The 23,462-nt window shown below is 37.7% G+C and overlaps 1 protein-coding gene across 1 annotated transcript; it reads left to right on the top strand.

The window, feature by feature from the left end:
- The first annotated feature begins 845 nt into the window (after positions 1 to 845).
- pcsk1 (proprotein convertase subtilisin/kexin type 1) lies at positions 846 to 19,418 on the top strand. Its single transcript, XM_077193895.1, has 14 exons — positions 846 to 1,182; positions 1,872 to 1,976; positions 2,249 to 2,374; positions 7,662 to 7,808; positions 9,399 to 9,475; positions 12,899 to 12,987; positions 13,507 to 13,679; positions 13,870 to 14,082; positions 14,434 to 14,534; positions 14,979 to 15,212; positions 16,501 to 16,658; positions 16,740 to 16,873; positions 16,969 to 17,130; positions 17,932 to 19,418. The coding sequence occupies exons 1-14, from the start codon at positions 1,009 to 1,011 to the stop codon at positions 18,334 to 18,336; spliced, it is 2,298 nt and encodes a 765-aa protein (XP_077050010.1). The 5' UTR covers positions 846 to 1,008; the 3' UTR covers positions 18,337 to 19,418.
- Positions 19,419 to 23,462: the final 4,044 nt, after the last annotated feature.

Here is a 23,462-nt window from a genome sequence, read left to right as displayed (position 1 = left end):
CCAAACTAGTAATTTTACTTTCCTTTTTTATTTTTCTATTTTCTGAGAAGCTTTTAAAAGATTTCTTGAAAGATCCTGTCTTTGATGCATCTATCTATCTATCTATCTATCTATCTGTCTGTCTGTCTATCTGTCTATGTGTCGATAGATAGATAGATAGATAGATAGATAGATAGATAGATAGATAGATAGATAGATAGATAGATAGATAGATGGATGGGGTGTGTGACAGCCTACCTTATATACAAATGTATTTACAAAACATATGTTTAACATGTTACCAGATTTCTGTATGGGAATGCATGTCATTGGTGTTTAATATGGATATGTTTTGCACACGCAGCTCGTGTAGTGGAGCTGTTCAGCGCTGCGGTGCTGAAACGTTCTCATCATGACGCAGACGGTTACGTCAACTATTTAACAATTAGCCTACTGAACAGCCGTTCCCTTCTTATTTATCATCATAAGTTATATCCTTAAATAAGGATATATCTTCTAGTCTATTAGGGTTAATGAGATATTAATTTGAACAGATGTAAACTATTCAACGAGATTATAAAATCTAGCCCAGAACATCCTACATGAGGGTTTCGCGAACATATGAGAGCAGTATTGCCCGTGTAATTATTCTAACAAAAGCTTCAATTCCTGCTCAATTTCTAAGCGTAATATTGGTCGTCGGCTATTAATAGAGAAGCATTCCCCTCCGCTTCCATGCGCAATTCACCCCGCCCGACTCCCCCGGGACCGGAGCATCCTACCCCAGGTAGAAATTGACGTCAGAGAGGTCGTAATTTGACGTGTAAACATCTCTTCCCCTTCCACAACTCTCTCATTGGTGGCTCACACTGCATCAGAATTAAGAGGAGAATCTAGCATTATCCAAGGAAGGCTTTTGGAGCTGGACTGATATTTCTTGTGTTTACATAATCCGTATTTATTTGTTAACTTATTTCTATTTAATAGTTTTTCACTAGATCATTTGTAAGTGGTTGTAATTGATTTGAAATGGAAGAAAGATGTCGTCCAATGTTGCTGTGCAGTGTTCTTGCTCTGTTCTGTGCGCTGGTGTCCTCCGCTGTGGACAGACAGTATCTGAACGAATGGGCGGTGGAGATTCCAGGAGGAGCCCACAATGCGCGATCCATCGCCGACGAGCTCGGATACAAATTAGTCCGACAGGTAAGTCACACCAAACACGGTGTTTCTCAGGGTAAAACACTTTCCTGACACACATCCGTACCTGTATCAGTGTTGCATGCAATTGTATATTTTCCCAATATGCTGTGTAAGGCATTTTATTCATAGCAACACTGTTGCTTTGCCGGATCATATTTGATCTGTTATGTCGATATGAATGTGCATTAGAAAAACATGTTTAATCAGTTGCCAGAACATTTGCTTAACCATCTAACAATGCAGCATGCTGGGTGATGGGTGAATGTGCTTTGCAACTAGGATGCTTAGGCTATTATTTTTGTATAATCTCGATAGTTAGTTAGATCTGACATCTGAATTTATCTTGATTTTTTTTCTTTAAGCATTCAATGCAACAATGCAAATTGTAGATAGCAATAAAATATTTAATGCAATTTCTACATTTGCTCAGACATGCCACAGTGACAGCCTATATAGTTAAAAAATCACCTGTTGTGTCAGTTCTCTTAAGATGGTTTTATACATGAAAAGAAACTCAAAAAAACCCAAGCTTCTTTGCATTTTTAGATCTATTAATAATTCTATGTTTTTGTGAAGTAGCTCCAGGCCGACTAGACCAGACAGATGGGAACTGCGTCATTATGACCAGGCTTAATTTAGCTCTAAATATGAACCGTTCTCTTCAAGCAATTCTCTCTTTTGTTTGTCTGCAGATTGGGGCGCTGGAAAACCATTATTTATTCAAGCGGCACAGTCACCCTAGCAGGACCAAAAGAAGTGCGGATCATATCACCAAACGTCTGTCGGAGGATGACAGGGTATGAGACTCTTAGAAAGCCCTTGCACTGCTTTCTTTCTAGTGCATGACAAGAAAATGGGCATTTATTCAAAAACTCACCTGAGATATCAATAAAAATGAAGTACGTAGGCTTATGTCATGGGTTTTCCAGTTTTAAAGTTTTCATAGTTTGATATTCCCAAAGAATATATCATTCCTATTTACAACAGTTTGAATCTGCTTTTGATGTAGGAGATGAAAAAAAAATGTTTTGGACTTGGTTCTGAATGGCACCTGTGGCTTCTCCTTTAGGTGTCTTGGGCCGAACAGCAGTATGAGAAACGAAGGGCCAAACGTGCCCCACTGGGGACAGAATGTAAGGACTGTTCGGTGGACAAACTCTTCGACGACCCCATGTGGAACCAACAGTGGTATCTAGTGAGTCTCGACATCTTAATTTTCCTTTGTCAAAAGCGCTGTTTGAATTTCTTTTACTCTGCAACATTTTCAGGCAATGATTCCAGAGCTATTTTCGTCATTCATTGTCATCATTTTAAAGTTCTAAACCTTGATGTACTCCACTAAAATGGTTGTGTAGGATTTATTTTGAAATGATTTTTTCACTCAAAAGTTACAAAATGTCACATTGATGTAAAAAAAAGGGCAATATCCATTGAATTAACGATACACTTTGAAGTAGAATGACTGAAAGAGTATTTTCTTGTAAAACGGGCTGTAATCTTTAATTTACAACTTGGAAAAGAATTTTTTTTAAGTGTACACCTCTTTTATGAGAGAATGAATGATTCATCCCATGAAGTATTGTGAATGATGTTATCAAATTAGAAACAATAAAAGTATACACTATAAATCATTGACTATAAGTAATTAACTTGTGCGATTAATCGCATCTAATATATGTGTGTATATGTGTGTGTATGCTTTAGTTTGTATATTTACATGTACAGTGCTTAGCATAAGTGAACACACCCATGCTAAAGTTGACTAAAAAGAGGAATAAAAAATCATCTTTTGGAAATTGATCTTAATGCCTTAATTTAAAAAAATGAGGAAAAATCCAACCTTTAAGGACACCAATTTTCTTTGTGAATGAATAATGTATCGTAAATAAATAAATGTTCTTCCTTAAAATACAGGGTGCATAAGTCAGTACACCCCTATGTTAAATTGGCTTGGGGTTCTTTCCATAAGATCATCTCTCAATGCAAATCAAACCAGCTATTAGTCTAACTGAAATAAAACCATGCGTCTCTAGGTATGGTGAAGAGTATGTGATGATGTGGGGATATTTTAATTCCAAAGGCCAAGGGAACTTTATCAGAATCAGTGTCCTGGATCCATGAAGCCTTTAAAAATAAAAAATCTGCCTGCCTCTATGGGAATTTAACATAGGGGTGTACTGACTTATGTAACCTGTATTTTAAGGAAGAACATTTATTTATTTATAAATTATTCATTCACAAAGAAAATTGGTGTCTTTAAAGGTTGGATTTTTCCTCATTTTTTTAAATTAAGGCATTAAGATCAATTTCCAAATATGATTTTTTTATTCCTCTTTTTAGTCAACTTTAGCATGGGTGTGTTCACTTATGCTAACCACTGTATGTAAGTAACTTTAATGTTTTAGATGTGATTAATCACGATTAATCATTTTGACAGCACTAATATATATATTATATTTGTATAAATAGTTTGAGAAGGTATAGGGATACTCACTCGATTGCATTATTCGCAGTGTTTCATAGGAGTGGTTGGCCAGTGCTAAGGTGTTTTCTCTAATTCTCATTTCCATGGTAACAGCATGTTAGTCCTTTGGTAGAAGTTGAAATCACACTAACTTGTCTACTTGTGTTATATATCATTGCTTAAAAACCTCAGATCATAGTTTGGCTTGAAATGTTCATGTGTTCTCGATAAAAAATAACAATTTCCAATAGTAGAACCGATGTACTTATGCTCAAATGCAGAACCCATTAATATCATCAACAGCTTTGTTGTAAAAGCCATTGTAACAATCCTTTTTGATGAATTACATTTCCTGTCTGTTGGCTTTCAGTACTGGGTCAGTTGTCCCTCTGGACTCGAACACTATGTGCGGTTGAAGCCCAGTGTTTTTAAGCTTTCAGAGCTCACTTTATGGCTAAACAAAAATTAGATGGTAAAGGAGAACGCTTCTTAATCCCAAACAACAGAAGAGCCAATCACACATTAGTACCAATTTACTGAAACACAATGGATTGATGGGTTTATCTTATGGAAGCCAAGCTCTTAATGCCAGAGAATGGCTTCCGTACAGTCACAGATGGGAAGGATTCAGCTAGCTCTAATATGGATCACAGCACATGGTTTATATAGCAAGTCACTCTAATAAAATTGAAAACCTCCATTTGCATTTCCGACTGAGGGATTAAGTTTTTGGACAAACATTTGATTCTAAAACGCAATTTAGCGGTGGCATGAACCGGCAGTGACCTTTTGTTCTTTTTGCTTCAACAAGTTTCTAAACCTCTTCATTCCTGTGTCGAGCATGTTTGTGTGAGCGCCGCCACCTCTTAACCTAATTGCTCATGAAGTTCCTGTCCAGTTTATTTTAAACAGTGCCTGTCACTAAATTTAACTCATTAGCTGATGTCAACCTCTCCTTTTATTCAGAATCAACTCATGAGACTAACAAGATGAAATTGATACAAAGTGAAAAATAGAGTTCAACTAAAAATCCGATTCATTTGATTTTTTAACAGTAATGTATGAACCTTTTGAGGCAGACCTACCATGGGCTCAAATGTTGTGAATTGATGGTATAAGCTACTGTAGAAACCACAACTCTGATTTTTACTATTAATAAAGATTAATTGCTGAATTCTGCGTAAATTGTGCCAAAAGGATTTAGAAGTGACCTCTTACTCCCATGAAGCATTGACATAGCTGTTTCCCTACTATTTTAATTATTTATTTATTTTAATTTATTTGAATGTAATTTTTTATATATTTGAGTTTTTAGCAATATATGATTAAAATGCAAAAAAAAAATTCTTGACTATAATTCATATATTTACATTATGCATTGTTTCTGATTAAGTCATGTCGTTTGCAAAGCTTCAAGGAATGCGTAGTTTATTAGCTAATAGTTTTAGCTAGTCGTTTCTTTCATGTTTTTTGCTGTTGTTGTTTTTGCTTAAAATTAAAGTTTGTAATGCTTTGATTCATCTCAGAGGTTGGTTTGGTTTGACTTCTAACCCTTTTTAATGCAGAATCTTTTGAAATCCCTGTGGAGAAAATTAACAGAAAACAAAATATGCTTCAGAAACCAAGGCTGCTGAAAAGTGGGCGGTCTCCTTGTGCTCCATTGGTCAATTTGAGTGATGATGCAGTGGAGGCAGGTGGTTAAAATGGGACAGAAAAAATGACGTTCAATCTTAGGAGATGAAAGGGTAGATAGAAAAGAAGGATATGGATTTATGGAGGAGAAAGACGGCTCGGTGAATAGATTACATTTCACCAGAGAGGACTGCTGATAATTCAATTAAAGAGATGACTCATATCATATCTTTTTTCTCTGTACTGAAAACACTGTGTGGTTCTATTTGTATTGTATCTGTGTACATGGAACATTTTTAGACGTGTCTCCGTGTTTGACTGCATCTTTTGAGGCAATGATCAAGCTAGAGTGTTTATGCACCTACCGATATTTGAGGCGCCTAGTAAAAGTTCTTGACTCACTTGAAGGGGCTATGTAGGTAGTAGATGAGTGACGTGGGGTTTACAGCCCTCCTGAGGTTAGTTGGTTGTGATTATTCTCTGTGGCAGAGCCGTCATGTGTGGCGGGTCGTTTCTTTCACTCCCCCTTCCCCCTCCTGTCTTTCCAGAGTGAGACCTCAGCTATGAGTCATGCTTCATGGTAGTGTTACTGCAGCATCTATGCATAATTCGTGAGCAGATCATAGACCGCTTTCTTCCTCTCTGTCCTTTATTCTATCACTATTATGCTTCAAGAAGCTTTGGTACATAACTATATATACTATACATATAGCTTTGTTTTGAATAAAGTGACAAGATTTTTATAAAGAACGAATCATGCACTGATTTGTAAGTGTTTTGTGAAGCACTTTTAATAGCTTTTTCCAGCCTCCAAAGAGCAATTCTAGGAAAATAGCCTAGGCGGTGTGGGACAAGCATACGGAGTGAATACGCCCCTTCTCTAATGGAGTAGGTGTTTTAAATCTGAACAAATTTAACTAGATATCTGCATTGTGAGCAAACAGAATAGACTGGAACTTGTTGTTTTTGGATTAACTGAATAGATGAGGCATTATTGAAGCTTGTAGTTTAGGCCATTTTTGTATTTTTTTCCCCTTTAGTTTAGCAAGCCAGAAGTGATGGAAGCCCTTTTTTCACATAAAAATAAATAAGACATAAAGAGCTGAATTTCTTCGACGTAATTATGATATATTCCATAGCTTACGTATGATCTCATAATTTCAGCTTTGTACCTAATAATTTAGATTGTCTGACTTTTTATGTGATTATTTTGACTTTATATCTCAGAATTTCAACCTTATCTCAGATTCAGACATGGGATAGTTATGACATGAAAGCATTAATTTTATTCCTATTACTTGTATGAATCACTCAATACTCAAAGAGACCCATTTGTGACCACTTTCTATATGTCGTGGGCTGTGTCTGAAATCGCCCCAATACCCTTAAATTGGGCACTATTTGAGGGGACAGCCATTTTTAGTGTCGGAAACCACAGGGGACGTTATCAAGTGAACTCATTCGATCCCACTATGCACCGCAATAACGAGTGTACAACCGATGTACGCTCTACCATAGATGTATATTTACAAATCAATGCGCAACTGAATCATCCATTTTTCAAACCACTGGACCAATGTTGCTACAGCGTAATATCATACAGGTATAAATTCCTTTTTATTTGATTATTAAATTAATTGATTGATTAAGGTTTATACATGCTAGTTCCCATGACAGAGTTCAAGATTAATCTTTTCATCTTACTACTGGAGCTGCCAGTTTGCTAAGTTTCAAATGAGTATTAAACAGCAAGCACAAACTATGCAGAAGCGGCAGCTCTTCTGGCTCACTCAGTGTCCGAATTCTCTCACTCTTTTTCATTCACTCCTTCAAGTGAACTATATTAGTGGAGTAATGTAGGGAATGGTGAATGAGGGTATAGGGGGCGATTTCGAACACTGCCGTGATCTACAGAAAGAGTCACTGAGTGAATCAATGAACTAATCTGATTCATTTTGTTGAATAGATTCAATTCACTAAAATTTATCCAAATCTGGATGGCAAACTCTGCTAATACATTTTACACTACTCCGGTTAACTGCATTTTATATACTAGCTGCTTAGACTGTATTTCCCAACACTACGCAGAAGCTCTCTGATATTTAATTATCGTTCAATAAGAAAAAATCCCCTCATAGTCTAGTATGGAATGAAAATACTCTCCACAAACTAAAAGGTCAGCATGGGCGATTATATCGCCGGCTTTCATTTTCAAACAAACAGCTTTTATTGGAAGGGTCAGTGTATGTGTCATACAAGGGGCTTTTGTCTTTGTGAAGAGGTTGAGAGTACCCCAGAATGTTGAGTGGTACTCATATATGACACTGAATTACTCACATATTCACTCAGCACACTTTACCTGTCATTCCTCATCCTCCCCTATCAGCAAGACACCCGGACGTCCTCATCCCTCCCCAAATTGGATCTACATGTGATCCCGGTCTGGAAGAAGGGCATCACAGGCAAAGGAGTGGTCATCACCGTGCTAGATGACGGCCTGGAGTGGAACCACACTGACATATACCCTAACTACGTAAGTGTGTCGTCATGCAACGCCTACTCGACTACCATCAGTAAACCTCTGCGCTGTAGTTTCCATGCCAACGGCTACCCCTTTAACCGTGCAGAGGATTATCCATAGTGACACCTATCACGACATGAGCAAAGCCATTTGATAAGGACTTCCGGTATAGAAGGCCACAAACAAAAATCTCACTCGCTCATTCAAAGCTATTTAAAAATTCAGTCTGAATGTTTGCCAATTACATAAGACTGCAGTGAGCCCAGCATCCCTTTTTTTGCAATAGAGACGACTCATAAATCACAGGATAATATCAAACATCTGTCTCCTATTAGGATTTGAGTACATAGTAGCATCAGCCGTCGCTCTGCTCTTGGCTTGTTTACAAACAGCAGTCTTACAAAAAGAAACCCTTAAAAGAGACCCGTATGTGTCTGATGCTGGCACGTGTGGCAATGACCGCTTAATACAGACCCATGTGTGCGCGCACACTCACACTAGATAGAAATAAACACATTGTTAATAATGCCTTATACATCAAATTCAAAGTGTTTTATAGGTCACTTAAAAAAGGCATATAAATATAATAAACAAAAGTAAAAATAAATAAAGTAGGTAGTAACAACCAACACAGTAAATATAAAACTATAAAATTTTATGTAAATAAGTATGCATCTGTAAACACTGTCACATGAACTCATGGGTTGCTGCATTCACAACATGCTGAAATTCCCATAATTATGAAGTTTTCTGACAAAGTATTCTGTTTGGCAGCATTTATCCCAAACTACAATTCAGGTTTTGGGCCAGTTCACACAAAACACGTTTTTTTGCTTTAAAAGCATGAAATGCAGGGTAGTGTAAAAAACAGCAAGGTCTTAAGACATGTTTTTTTTTTAAGTAGAACTTATCTAACTTGAGCGCTGTGATTTTAGAACATTGTGTCATGCACGAGCTGTAAAAGAGGCAAGCGCACCTGTCAAAGACGTCCATTGTAGCGAATGAAAAACAATGGAAAAAACAGCGCTGTGGACTACAAAAACATGTGTGGAATTACTTTTTTTGTTATGAGACATTTTATAAAAGCTTAATTGGATTTCTACATGAGCATTTTCATAGAAACAAATAATTTTCTCCGCTCTGAGTATAATCTTAGTTGTAAAGTTGTTAATTACAGTAATTCCGACTATGGGAACACAGCATAATTCGGCATTTAGTTATCATCTTAGGATATAGGGCCTAATATATTTTTATAAAATTTGGCATAAGATTTGTCCTTTCAAATCGATTAATTGCAATTAATTACATCTAACATAAAAGTTTGTAAATATGCGTGTGTGTGTGTATATATATAAATAAATATATACATGTATATATATGAAATTTTGTTAGATGCGATTAATCGATTTGACAGCACTAGTAAATATGTACTAAAACAGCAAGAGTAGTGCGCTTCTAATCCGAACATAGCTGTAGTTTCTCTCTTCCTATGAAACATCCGTCTGCAACATACTGACACTACTGACAGCCTTTTTGTTCTGTGTGCTAGAAAAAAATGTCTGCAATCATTGAAACCCTCATTTTCTGCTCTCCCCAATGTAGGATCCTGCTGCTAGCTATGATTTTAACGACAACGATCCTGATCCCTTCCCCAGATACGACTCCACCAATGAAAACAAGTGAGTGAATGAATCTCTATACTCTTTTAATATCTCCAGATGAATGGACAGAAAATCTCAAGAGATCTTAGGATCATAACTGCTGATCCAAACTTGAAAAACACAAGGACAGATATTCCAAAGTTTTTAGCCTTTCAATTATCTTTAGCACCACATACAGCGATAAGGAAACTGATTAGTGACTGGAAAATATTACAAGCCTCGGGCAGTCATAGTTGTTTTCTGCCCTCTTTAAAGAGATTTGCAGATTTATTTAACATCATACTAAATCTGTTCAGGGAGAATTAGACCAAGCTGGCATTGCTTTCCATCTTTAAGCTGCTATGAAAGAGAACTGACAGTGTCAGTAGGTCTATATGAGAAGGTCTGTTCTCCATCAGGGAATGAGTGTAATCCATTCCAATGGTACACGCATCACTTGAGCTGTCTTACATAAGAGGATCAGAATCCATGCACATCTATTACTTGTAATCAAAGAGCATACATGCATAATCAAAATTATTTAGATTTTTTTAAATTGTTTAATTAATCAAATGAATCCCATATTACAATACTACATATCTGTGCCAGAGGAAAGCATAAATAGATTACAAAAATGACAAAGTATTATACTGTTATACACACACACACGCACACATACATATAAATATATATTAGGGATGCACCGATACCGATACCAGTATCGGTATCGGGCCCGATACCAAGCTCATGTACTTGTACTCGTACTCGTAAAAATACCCCGATACCAAAGACCGATACCTCACGTATATCCTTAGCTTATATTTCTTAATTCTTATGAGCACTCTTCCTGCAGTTATAGTGTTGCTAGATTTAATAGTACACTCTAATATTTCACTTTACACTTTCGGCTGTGATTACATTGTTACTCAGTGTTATGTTAAACATTTGTTCTGTGATTTCTTTGGCACTTTATGACAAAATTGATTGTCTTGTTGTCTGTGATTTCTTTAGAACTTTGACAACTTTGTGACAGGCAGGTAAAAATTACATTCATTATGTCCTTGGTTTTGCCCTTTGGAGGTTATTGGACACTGTGAAATTTGGGCTTTGAAAATTTGTGATAAGCACAATAAGAATGATTTATTTTTTTAAGTTTATTTAAGTTGTTGAAAATAAAGATGCTGATTTGTTCATTAGTCTCATTGTGTTGTTCTTAGAAAATTGCCACATAAAACGAGAAAACCCACCAGTACAACAGGCATCGGTATCGGTATCGGCGAGTACCAGGAAAAAAATATCGGTACTCGTACTCGACCCTTAAAAAGTGGTATCGGTGCATCCCTAATATATATATACACGCAGTGTTTTCTGCTTTATGTACAAATGCATATTAGTGTCTCACATCATTAGTGCCTCAGGGAACATGTCAAATTGAAGTATTTTACATTTGCATACAGGTCAGAGAGCACATGTAATTGCTGTAATTTTGTGATGTGTAATAGACAGTCCTAGAGAAAATGAATCTTTGAAACAGAAAAATAAGTGGTCATGAAAATAGAAACACGCATTATTCTTCATCATGTGGTTGTGTGTCTATGCCAGTGAATGACTCATACTGTGCAGCTAGTTTTTTGTTTTGCTCACACACACACACACACACACACACACACACACACACACACACACACACACACACACACACACACACACACACACACACACACACACACACACACACTCATAACACTTATAAAGGCACATGCAAGCTTGTTCAACCTCTCGCCCACCCATATCAACATATTCTTTTGTCAACTGTGCTCAAGGTGCTTTGCTATGATTGTCTGTACCGTGTTAAATGCATTGACAGCTCATTGGTGTTTCAGATGATGGTTATTACAAAAGAGGGAACAAATAATCATTAACAGTTTTCAAGAGAAAACATTTTCGCAAATTACTCCCTGCAAAATGTAATGTAATTCAACAGTTATCCATTGTTAGTCTAATTTGTGACATCAGCCACTGAGCTTTTATAATAGACTGGACTTTTGATTTTCACTTGGCAGACAATTAAATGGTTAGAAACATCTCATAAACTATATCCTGTTTTGGACCAGTAAGTAATCCCTTAGCAACCACCCAAAATACCTACCAACCACCAAACACACTAGCAACCACCCAGAACACACTAGCAATCACCTAGCAACAATCCAGAACACTAGCAACCATCTCTTGGCGTATTCCTTGTGTCCGAAGATCAATGAGAAGGATTTTGTCTAAGGTGGCAAGCTCTCAATTGGCTACAAAGACTCAATTGACTTGCAGACTTTAGAGCAGATGGGACAGGGAAAGGTTGGGTCGCTGTCGTTGGGTACTTGGGCAGCCAATTCTTTCTTTCATTTACGCTTCGCTTGGGCAGTTTTCACTCTGTGTTCTTCAAATTCCCTGGCAGCCTTCAATGTGATGTTTCTCCACTTGGATCTATCAGATGCCAGTATCTCCCACTCTTGGGGGTTAATATCAGCTTGTATCAGTTGCTTCAGCTGGTCCTTATAGCGCTTGCTTGGGGCTCCTTGATTTCACTTGCCCTGGATAAGTTCCCCATAGAACACTGCTTTTGGCAGCGTCTCATCATCCAAGCGTAACACATGTCCTGCCCAGCGAACCTGACACAGTAGCAGCATATTCTCAATGCTTGGCAAGTCCGCTTCTTCCAGAACTTCTGTATTTGTCTTGAAGTCTTTCCACTGAGTTTCAATAATGGAACAGCGACACTGTTGATGAAAGCGCTCAAGCAGGCGAATGTGCTTTCTGTACAGGACCCATGATTCAGAACCGCACAGCAGAGTGCACAGCAGGCGCAATGAGCAGTTCTGCCAGGCACATTTTTGGAGGCGGGAAATGATGCTTCCCAAATAGGTGAATTGGTCCACTGTGTACTGAGGATGGCCATTGATGTTGACCTTGGGTAGATTATAGGTGTCTTTTGTAGGCTTCTGGTACATAACTTCAGTTTTCTTCAAGCTGATATTCAGACCAAATGCAGCCACCATCTAGCAACCACCCGGAATACCCTAGAAACCGTATAGCAACCAGCCAGAACCCCCTAACAACTACCTAGCAACCATTTATCAACCACCAAAATACACTATTGTCATGCAACCACCCAGAACACAATAACAACCATATAGCAACCACACAAAACACCCTAGAAACCACAGAGCAACCAGCCAGAACACCTTAGCAACCACCTTAGCAACCACCTAGCAACTGTACAGAACACCAAAGTGTATAGTAAAGTCCTAAAAACCACGAAGACCTTAGCAACCACCAGTCCCATATGTAACCATGTTTGCAAATCTGTATTGGTCCACACATTTAGATATAATGGGGTTTGAACATGCCAGCTATATTAAATTTGAATGGAACTGAATTGTAACCATATTCTCTGTTGTATGCCCTCAGGCATGGTACCAGATGTGCTGGAGAGATTGCCATGCAAGCAGACAACAAAAAATGTGGCGTCGGAGTGGCCTTTAACTCGAAAGTGGGAGGTGTGTGTTGTCAAAATGTGTTTGTCCACTCTTGGTATCTATTTTTTAACCAGTCAGGTGTTTGTATTCAGCTACAATTAGATGACAACATGATTATGTAACAGCACGGACCTGTACACAGGGGGTAATAGTGGAACTGAGTAACAGGGGCTCTCGGCGAGGAGGGGGTGGGGGGTGGCAAAGATATATTGATAATCCATAATATTAAAATAACAAAATCACATATTATAATAATATGCTATCGGTAGGAATAAAAATTCACAAGACTAAATTTTCCATCCGTAAAACTGAGAAATGTTCTTTATTTGCTTAGCCGCTTGTGCCCTCACATGTTAGTGATCTCCCTATCAAAATAAAAATGGGGGGGAGGGGGGGGGGTGAGGCTCGCGAGAGAAAAGTCACACATGTTCAAATTCAGCAGCACATTTAATGGTCACAATTCAAACACAATGAACAATTGTACAGTAGATTGTTTTGACCTCTCCATGAAGGGTAATCTTCTGTGCTTTCCATCTGCAGGAATACGAATGCTGGATGGAATCGTGACAGATGCCATTGAAGCCAGTTCGATTGGCTTTAACCCTGACCATGTGGACATCTACAGTGCTAGCTGGGGCCCTAACGATGACGGGAAGACCGTGGAGGGGCCCGGGCGTCTGGCCCAGAAAGCTTTTGAGTATGGTATCCAGAAGGTGAGAAGTGTGGGAATTGGTTTTACTGGACCAAATCTAAAACTACCTTCCAGAACACACTAGCAACCACCCAACAACCATTCAGAAGACCCTAGCAACCACCTAGCTAATGCATTGTCCTTATGGCATGGATCTCTTAGCACAAACCTGTTATAATCTAATAATCTCGAAATAATTGTTTTCACTTCAGGGGCGTAGTGGGAAGGGCTCCATTTTCGTATGGGCGTCTGGTAACGGTGGGCGTCAGGGTGACAACTGCGATTGTGATGGATACACAGACAGTCTCTACACAATTTCCATCAGCAGTGCGTCTCAGCAGGGTTTGTCTCCGTGGTACGCTGAGAAATGCTCCTCTACGCTTGCCACAGCCTACAGCAGCGGAGACTACACGGACCAAAGAATAGTGAGTCTTCGCTTACACATTTTCTTGCTCTTATGATCTTAATTATTATATTGCTTTTGGTTTTCCTTATGTCAAATAACTGGATTTCTCTTTGGAGATCGATAAAAACTAGTGCTGCAGCATTGTCAATTAGTGCTACTTACATAAAAGTTCAAGTTAAAAATATATATTGGTTTATATATATATATATATATATATATTAGAATTGATTAATCGCGATTAATCAATTTGGCAGCACTAATAAAAATTGATTGTTTGACAGTTTTGGGTCTTTTTTGGTTGGTGTGTTTGCTTGTTCTCTATTGGGTTTTGTTATGTTGGCATTTAATCTTTTATCTGGTTGTCTTGCAGACTAGTGCTGATTTGCACAATGAATGCACAGAGACACACACTGGCACGTCTGCATCTGCCCCATTGGCTGCTGGGATATTTGCACTGGCTTTGGAGCAAAAGTATGTCGAACATCTTGCATTTTGTATGTTATATTGTTTGTAGGATTTCATTGGATTTACATAAGTTTTCAGAGTTAATTATTTTTACAAGAAGCGATTTTAAGTATTCGAATTGCATACACAATTTCCACCCATTTGGATTACACATTTTTAAAATAAATATAATTTCATGCATATTTATCAGTCATGCATGAATAAAAAGTTAAGGAATACGGGTAAGATTTCTGCACTCAAAAAACATGTCATAGTTTATTACTCACTATTTGCATATTTTCTTTAATTTATTTGAATAATCATACTTTCAAAATGAAATTGATGAGAAAAATGGATCATAATTTAATAAGCAATTCAAATAAAAATGTAAATCTTAAATTTAGGAATAAATATAGTTTGAGCCTGCATTTCAATAAAAATGTGCATCTATTCTCTTGCTCTCCACCCTAGTCCTGATCTGACCTGGAGAGACCTTCAACATTTGGTGGTTTGGACGTCTGAGTTTGACCCCCTGGCCAATAACCCAGGCTGGAAAAGGAACGGAGCTGGATTGATGGTCAACAGTCGGTTTGGGTTTGGCCTCCTGAACGCAAAGGCTCTGGTGGATCTGGCTGATCCCAAGGTCTGGAAGCATGTTCCGGAGAAGAAACAGTGCATCGTCAGAGATGAGACGTTCCAACCAAGGTAGAGTTTAATGAGATTGCTTCCAGATGTCCGGGTGCTTTTTTCAGCAGAGACAAGGCAGTGGTGTTGCACCTCACGCGTGGAAGACAAAGCCAGCCTGATCTCCCGCCATCTGCTACTGCGCTCAGCTATGGCAATTCATTAACAGACACATTAATGCAATAGATTCCGTGTGTGTGTGGGTGTGTGTGTGTATGCGTGTGCATTTACGCCCATCTATTGGTTCTTTACAACAGCTTTTGTAATTCCTACAGAAGGATTTAATAGGAAGATATATTTTGGGAACTCAGAACTGGAATTCATTCCGTTTTTTACTCAATAACCAGAGCGTTGTTTTTCCTCCTACATTTGCGTCATAAAAACTCTAGAGATTGTGAAGCTTTAGTGTTTAGACAAAGCTCAGCTAGAAAAACTGCACCTGAACAGATGTTTCATTTTCCTGGAACTGAATTTCCCTATAACCGGATGTCCTAATGTAAATATCACGACAAACATTATAATGTTGTTTATAGAATGGCACACAATCACACACAGCACAAGCTGCCAGCGAAGCATTTGGCATTTTTGGTGTTTGCTACACCTTATTTAAAACACTGTAGAATGAGAGTATATCCATCCATCCAGAATCCATCCACCGTTGTTTTACCATTTGATGCGCATGATCACCATGGCTCTTGTTTGATGCAAATTCTGTCCTTTTCAATGTAATTTGGAGGGATTATAGTTCATATCACTCTTGCATATCTGTCTATGGAACAGTGGGCAGAAACATCCCTTCATTAATGTTCAAACTCAGTTATCGAAGCTGATGATAAAAGCATGTTTTAGCATCTTTTCTAAATTCATCATGTGAAAAAATTGGCTACTGGCTAGATAGAGACATTATACACAAAAATAAAATATTTTTTTCAAATGTTTTTGAAATCAGTTTCATGCTCACTGAGACTGCATGTATTTGATTAAAAAACAGCAATATTGTGACATATTATTACAATTTAAAATACAATTTATTCTTAAAAACTATTTTAAAATGTGATTTATTCCTGGGCAAAGCTAAATGTTCAGCATCATTACTCCAGTCTTCAGTGTCACATGATCCTTCAGAAATCATTCTATTTTGCTGATTTTCTGCTCAAAGTACACTAGTATTCCACTTCCTACATAACATAGCCTGTGTGTTCCCTGTGAATCTTGTCATTGCTAAAGCCATGCTTTGCCTGTCAAGCTACATGAATCATTATTTGCAAAAAAAAATATGTTTAACTGTTAACACTTTTTTTGTATACAGACCATTGAAGGCTGCAGGAGAGATATCCATCGAGATCCCCACTAAGTCCTGCGCAGGACAGGCGAATTCTGTGGGGTCCTTGGAGCATGTGCAGGTAGAGGTCAGCATTGAGTACACACGGAGAGGAGACCTCCACATCACGTTGACATCTCCGTCAGGTGAGACATATACAAAATTAAACACACTAGCATGTGCACATTTGGGAATGAGAACACTGATTGTTGGGTTTGTCCCATTAGGCACTACCACAGTCCTGCTGGCGGAGAGAGAAAGGGACACATCATCCAACGGTTTCCGAAACTGGGCCTTCATGTCCGTGCACTCCTGGGGAGAGAATCCCACCGGCACTTGGACCCTGAAGATTACTGATACGGTACATATTAGCATCCCTGCAAATAAATATCAAATGCACATGGAGTGTCTGCTAATCACATTCCATTTTCCTCTCTCTCTTTCTCTTGCTAACAGTCAGGACGGATGGAGAATGAGGGCCAGATTCTTAGCTGGAAGTTGATTTTGCACGGGACATCTGAGAAGCCTGACCACATGAAAACGGCGAGGGTGTACCTGCCCTACAACGCTGTACAAAACGATCGCAGAGGAGTGGAACCGATGGAAGACATGATCAAGGTCAGAAAGGGAGCAAAACTTTAGAAGATGCAGAGAAGAATGTTTGTTGAAATTTAGGTTCTTTGACATATTAACAATATACCTACAGTTTCTATACAGACCCTAGTGAAAAAAAACTATACCAAAATGTATTTAAAATATATTTATTTTATACTAAAGTATACTACAAATGCATTAACATATTTACTGACATAATGCTTGAGGGTTACTGATATAAATATTATAATTAAACATTATTTGGAGTACTTCTGTATTGCACAATGCACATTTCTTAATATTAAGCCTAAAATGTGTTTTAATATCACTCTTAGTAAGGATAGAATGATCTGCGTATAAGGTCAGTCTTTAAATTCAAGATATGTAAAGTGTACCTAAAGTATACTTGCAATAGTTTCAAATATACTTAAGTATATATTTAGTTGGACCTTAGCACTATTTCCGGATAACTAAAGTGCATTAAGTACAAAATGAATTGTTCCAATTTAGCTGATTTTAAGTATACCAAATGTACAATTGCAGGGTATTTATATTAAGTACATAATATGTAAATGTATTGTAGTGTACTTAGCATAAAATAAATGTATTTCAATATATTTTGTTATATTTATTTTTCACTAGGGGAGTGTTAACAATTCATACACTCTCTGGCCAAACATCGAACTTTAAAAATGGCATTAGTTGTGGATGCATGCTTTTGTTCTCTTCTGTTGTAATTTGCATTCATCTGATGGACCTGTTTCAAAGAAGTGGTATGCGATTCCACCAGTCTTAACTCAATCTCCTTATTTCTCTGACCGGCAGGAAACTCCGACTCCAGCCTACAAACCTGAAATTTTAAGTCCGGTGGATTCAGACTTCCTTCCTTCCACTGCCTCCATCGGTGTCCCAGAGGAAAATCCAGCTGTTGCTCCAGGCCCCTCCTCTGCCAATCTGGCCCTGCTGCGTCTCCTCCAGTCGGCCTTCAACAGGCAGATGCCGGTGGTTCCTCCGCACGTTCTGGCAGCTTCTCCCAAGACCTTTCAGCGCGAAAGGATCCCACCGCAGAAGCTGTACCAGGCCCTCGACCAGCTGAACCGCTACAGGGGCCCCGAAAACGGCCTGTTCAGTGACTACAGCGACAACTTCTACAGAGCCCAACCGTACAGGCACAGAGACGACCGGCTGCTTCAGGCGCTGTTTGACATGCTCGGAGACGACCAGCAATGAGACCAACGGGACGCAAAATGAAGGACAGGAAGAGTAGGTAAAAGAAGCTGGATGTCCTGCTGAAAAGACCAGCTTAAGGCCCCAATATACTTCTTCATTCTTCGCTGTGGTTGTAAAAAAAAGTTCAAAATACCTTTGCAGCACTTTACTTTTAGCAGACATCCTGACACCAGGAAGTTCACTGTTTTGGACTGGCCTGATTTTGTTTGTTATGACATCCCAGCAGTTCGTTCTTCATTTCGCTTGAAGTATATCGGGGCCTTTAGGATTGCCAGCAACATAGCCATGCTTGTTCACCAGCAAAAACTGGATTGTGAAGGTTTTGTTTGTGAAACAGCATGTTAAACTGGTCTTGGTATTTAAGTTGAGCAAGTTGTGCATCACAACTTCTAAAATGAAGCTGGTGAACCTGACAAGCTAGTCTTTTCAGCAGGGCGAATGGGCAAGATAGGAAGTAAAATAGTACATAGAGGGACTTAAGGGGGATGAAATGAGATACAGAGAGGAACATGGCATATTGTTCTCTTCCAGACCAGCTTGTTTTTATCTGCACATGTAGTTATCAAGTATAAGCATTCTAAGGCTTGTGTCTGTCAGTGTGAGTGTTTGTATATTTGTGGTGAACAGCCAGCTGTATTTATCTCTCAGTTTTGAACCAGGTTGCTACGATATAAAACAAATGACAGGACCAATCATGGCGTCTCTTGCCCTTTGCCCTTTTGATGATTTTTCTCATGTTGCCTTCACTGCCACCAACTTTTGCATGCTATGAAAACGTTTACATTAGGATCTTATGAGATTATTCTACTATACAGATGATTGTAAATTGTAAAGATTTGGTAAATTCTCATTGTTCACAGAATCAGTCCTTAAAGTTAACATAACAAAACTGACCCGATTTACTCAATGCACGTTCTTGTGCACGATTTGTGAGTGGAAGGTATTCCAAGTATACATAAATGTTTGTCTTAATACTTTAACATAATATAACGACTTGCCTTTTTGACTGATGTCACAAATTTCTCTTTCAAACCGTCCCTGGTTCTTTTCTGAAATAAAACAACCACTTTTCACAGGTCAAATTGATAGCTTTTTTATAATTTAAATACTGTTGTTTTTTCTAGAGCAGGGTTTCTCAACCAGGGTTTATGGACTTCTAGGTTGATTAATGATAGAACTACAGGGAGTCTGTGAGATTGTGATAGAAATCCCAATGCCAAATAAAATGTGCACTGGGAAACTTTTTCATGTAAAAATATTTTATCTGTAAACAAAATTGTACTTACAAAGATATATACTCACTCTTTTATTCTAAATTGGGTGGATTATAGAAGCATCGTGACCATTCAAAATTATTAAATTCATAATTAAAGCTAATAATTATGCATTGAAGGGGATCAGTGTCTAAAGTACTATGATTATCAATTATTATTATAATTAAATTATAAATAAACATTTATAAAAAACTATATAGACATATTTTTTAAAAACGAATAAAAATAACAAAACAACAATGACTAAAACTTTATGTAAATTTAAAGTGAAAACAAAATATAAAAAGAACATTTAATACAAAACATTAACAAAAACTATAACTATTTGTAATATATAATTACTATAATTGAGGTCATATAGGTGGTTTAGCAGACAGAAAAGTTTGGGAAACCTTGTTTTAGACTAAAAGACATCAGTAACACCTGGTTCCACTACTGAGTGTTTATTGATCACTGTAACACTCGACCGCATTTATATATTTAGAGAACTATCATTCAGTAAACTGTACAGTACCGAGGAATGGTACCTGTGGGACACCTTGACGCCTAATTTCCTCTGCCCTTTTTTGCACAAATGTTACCAGTACCTCTCCCCTGCTCTCTCAAGAAACATTTAAATTATGGTTTTAGAACTCATGGAAAAGTGAGTTGTACACCCCAAGCAACTGAATAAGTATCAACTGGTTTTGTATTTTAAAATTCATAAAACAAAGATAAAGTTTTATTTTTCTAAGAGTTCATAGTAGTTTATGAGTACACAAAGTAATATCTATATAGAACACAATATATTAAATCACTATTTACCTCATAAGCCTAAATCGCAATTCCTACCTGTCTCTTATGAGTATATGTTATTGTACCTTTAGCCTGAATGTCTCTGGACTTATTTCCAATAAACTTTATCCAGCTGTTGTGATGATGCTCTGAAAGGGATTGTCTGTGATTTGCATTTGTAAAAGAGGCTTGAATGTTCCAGGTCTATTCTATTTTCGCACAACCTAGTGCAACTGTTTATCCTTTTAACTTAACTATTTTAAGTTACCTTTTAAGTTGAATGCAAAAGTAATTCAGAAACCACAGTTCTGTTTTTATTTTTTATTTTAATTTTAAGATATAATCTGAAATTGTTGGAAATGCCAGTTTGTCAAAAAGAAATTATTTAATAAATGTTTGTCATGGTTCAGCACATAATTTTTTATTATTTTATTTTTCAGAGTGGAGGAAATTATAAATTGTACAGTAGCCTATATTTAAAAAGAGCCAGGCCAGGTTTAGTGGCTGTAACTGTAGCCTGATTTTCTGATCCAATAGAATGTGTTAAGGTGACAAAAAAAGTGACCGTTTACACACACACCTTGTAATTTTCGCTTGGTGTTTATACCAATTTACGCTTCTGTCCAAAGTTGTTTACAAAATATATAGTTTAATTTATATCGATATGAAATGAATGACTTTTATCATAATAAACTGAACAGTAATATTGCAAGCAAATGTCTTGTATATGCATTGTGTAAGACTCACTCAATAATCATTCTTCATTTTTAAATACCATGATGCATTTGTATGGATGCATGTTGGATTGCAGAAGAGAATTTCTTTCAATGACACCTCCACACATGTTGAGAAAGAGAGTACTTAATTTCCTGTTTCACTTCATTAATAATTCAAACATCTCTGGTTTGTGAGAGCTAACAGCTATTCCTCATTCATGTCGAAACATAGGCCTACCTCAATAAACTATACATTCTTGCTGATGGACATGCAACAACTCAAATAAAATCAGTAAATTAACGAGTCACAAGAACTTTAACTTGTGATCATAACAGAGATTAAAACGTCAAATCAATCAAAGGAAAACGTATTGGCTTAATCAAGCAAGCGGTTTGTATTTGCTTTGATTGGCTGTCAGAATTGGTTTAGTTTCCCACTGCATGTTTTAATAAAGACTCGCGTTTTTGATATTTCATAAAGAAACATAGCGCCATCTTGTGACACAAAATGCACACTAAAACAGCAAAGTTCAGGGCTGGAAACACATTATTTGGTGTTACTCATCGCCGGGCCACCCTTTTGCCTCTACTGATAGATGTCTGCAAACAGCATATTTCCTTCTAGATAGCGCAACATTGTTTACAGGAATGAATACGAGGCTGTGAGGGAGTGCGTTCAATGGATTGTTGTTTAAAACATCCGGTTGTTTAGCTGACCAAACGTACGTGTTTCCGGAAAAAAAACTTTCAGTTGACAAAAACTTCATGAACAGTTTTAAAAGTTGTGAAATGTACGTGAGGACCTTTATACAGTGCGTGTCAGACTGTACGTAGGCGTACGTCTATCCCTCACAGCCTCATTTTCAACTGCGTTAAAGGCACCCATTGACTTCCATAGTAGGAAAAATACTATGGAAGTCAATGTCTACCGTCAACTGTCTGGTTACCAACGTTCTTAAAATATCTTTTTTTGTGTTCAACAGAAGAAAGAAACTCATAAAGGTTTGGAACAACATGAGGGTGAGTAAATTATGTCAAAATTTAAATTTTTGGGTCTTTAAAGTCCCACGGAAGTGCCTTGAAATGTGCTGCTTTATTCCAACGGGGTAATCCATCAGCCGGAAACTGAAGCCTCGCGGGAGCCGCCATTGTAGCAGAACTTCACCTGCTGTTATCATTCCATTGACTCCCATTCATTTTGGCGTCACTTTGACAGCGAATAACTTTACATCTGAGGCGTCCAAAGACTTCCTTTGTCTATTATTTATTTCTAAAGAAACACGACGATCTATAAAATCCTCCATTACTTTTGTATCTTACGTTATGGCCACGTAGAAGCCGTTTTGTGGAGGAGAAGCTCGCAGCAATCTTTTATTGTCTATGAGGCAATCGGGGGGACATAGAGGCAAGGGAGAAGCCCATAGAGAGTCCATAAAAAACAACAGGACAAAATATTTCAAAAACGTTTTTGAGGAATTAGGTGATTCAGATTTGACTTGGCACAGCTACTTGTAGATTTACAACTCTCAAACTGTCGTAAAGCTCAGTTTGAGGCTGCGCAGTAGGCTACGCTCAGCCATCAGGAAGGGTGCTTTTCTGCTTTAATCAGACTTAATCAAGGGGGTCGCTATGTCCATTTCTTTTACTGTCTATGGGTCTTTTGACAGCCATTCAAAACAGCTGTGTGTTCTTACTGAATATTTTTTGCAACATAAATCCCAAATATTTCATCATATTGCAACGTATAAATTCCAAATAGTTCAGTTATATTATAGTAGATTTTAGGCCTGGTAGTTTTGCCAGTGAAAATTTGTTTTTGGAGGGTAATGTAAAACAGATTTACATTTTTATTTTTGTATTTTCCCCCTTCATCTGGCTTCAGGCATTCTGGACCTCCTTTTTGAATGTAGGCCTTATGCAATTGACGCTTCGCAGGGAGCTTGATTGACAGGTGATCTGACCAATCATACTTCGCCATCCGCCATTTTGTCCGACAAAGCAGTCAGGAGAGTTAGTAGATTAACATGGGAGGATTTGAACTTGAAAAACTGAATATACTGACGCCTTTCCGCAGTTAAAACAACATTCCTTCTTGTGTTCATTCATGTTTATTTGATGCTATGAACTAGAAGGAAGAGATGATCGGTTCAGGAGCAGCTTTAACTGATGCTCTACAGCGATCTGTCACGACACATTAAAGAGCCACAAAACAGTATTTATTGTTTAAATTTCTTTTTTTAAATGACAAAATTTGAAAGGTGAGACTTTGTTTAATGTGTTTAATATCAAAAGTAACCGAAAAGTAACCTGGTCTGTCCTGTCTGTCAGCGTATTGTCAGTCTCCTCTCTGATCCGCGATGTA

The sequence above is a fragment of the Siphateles boraxobius genome, unplaced genomic scaffold (genome assembly GCF_051911475.1).
Source record: "Siphateles boraxobius isolate OS27281-9 unplaced genomic scaffold, OSU_SipBor_1 11, whole genome shotgun sequence".
Lineage (NCBI taxonomy): Eukaryota > Metazoa > Chordata > Actinopteri > Cypriniformes > Leuciscidae > Siphateles > Siphateles boraxobius.
The sequence above is the reverse complement of the archived record's forward strand: the minus strand, read 5'-3'. Positions and strand labels throughout refer to the sequence as shown.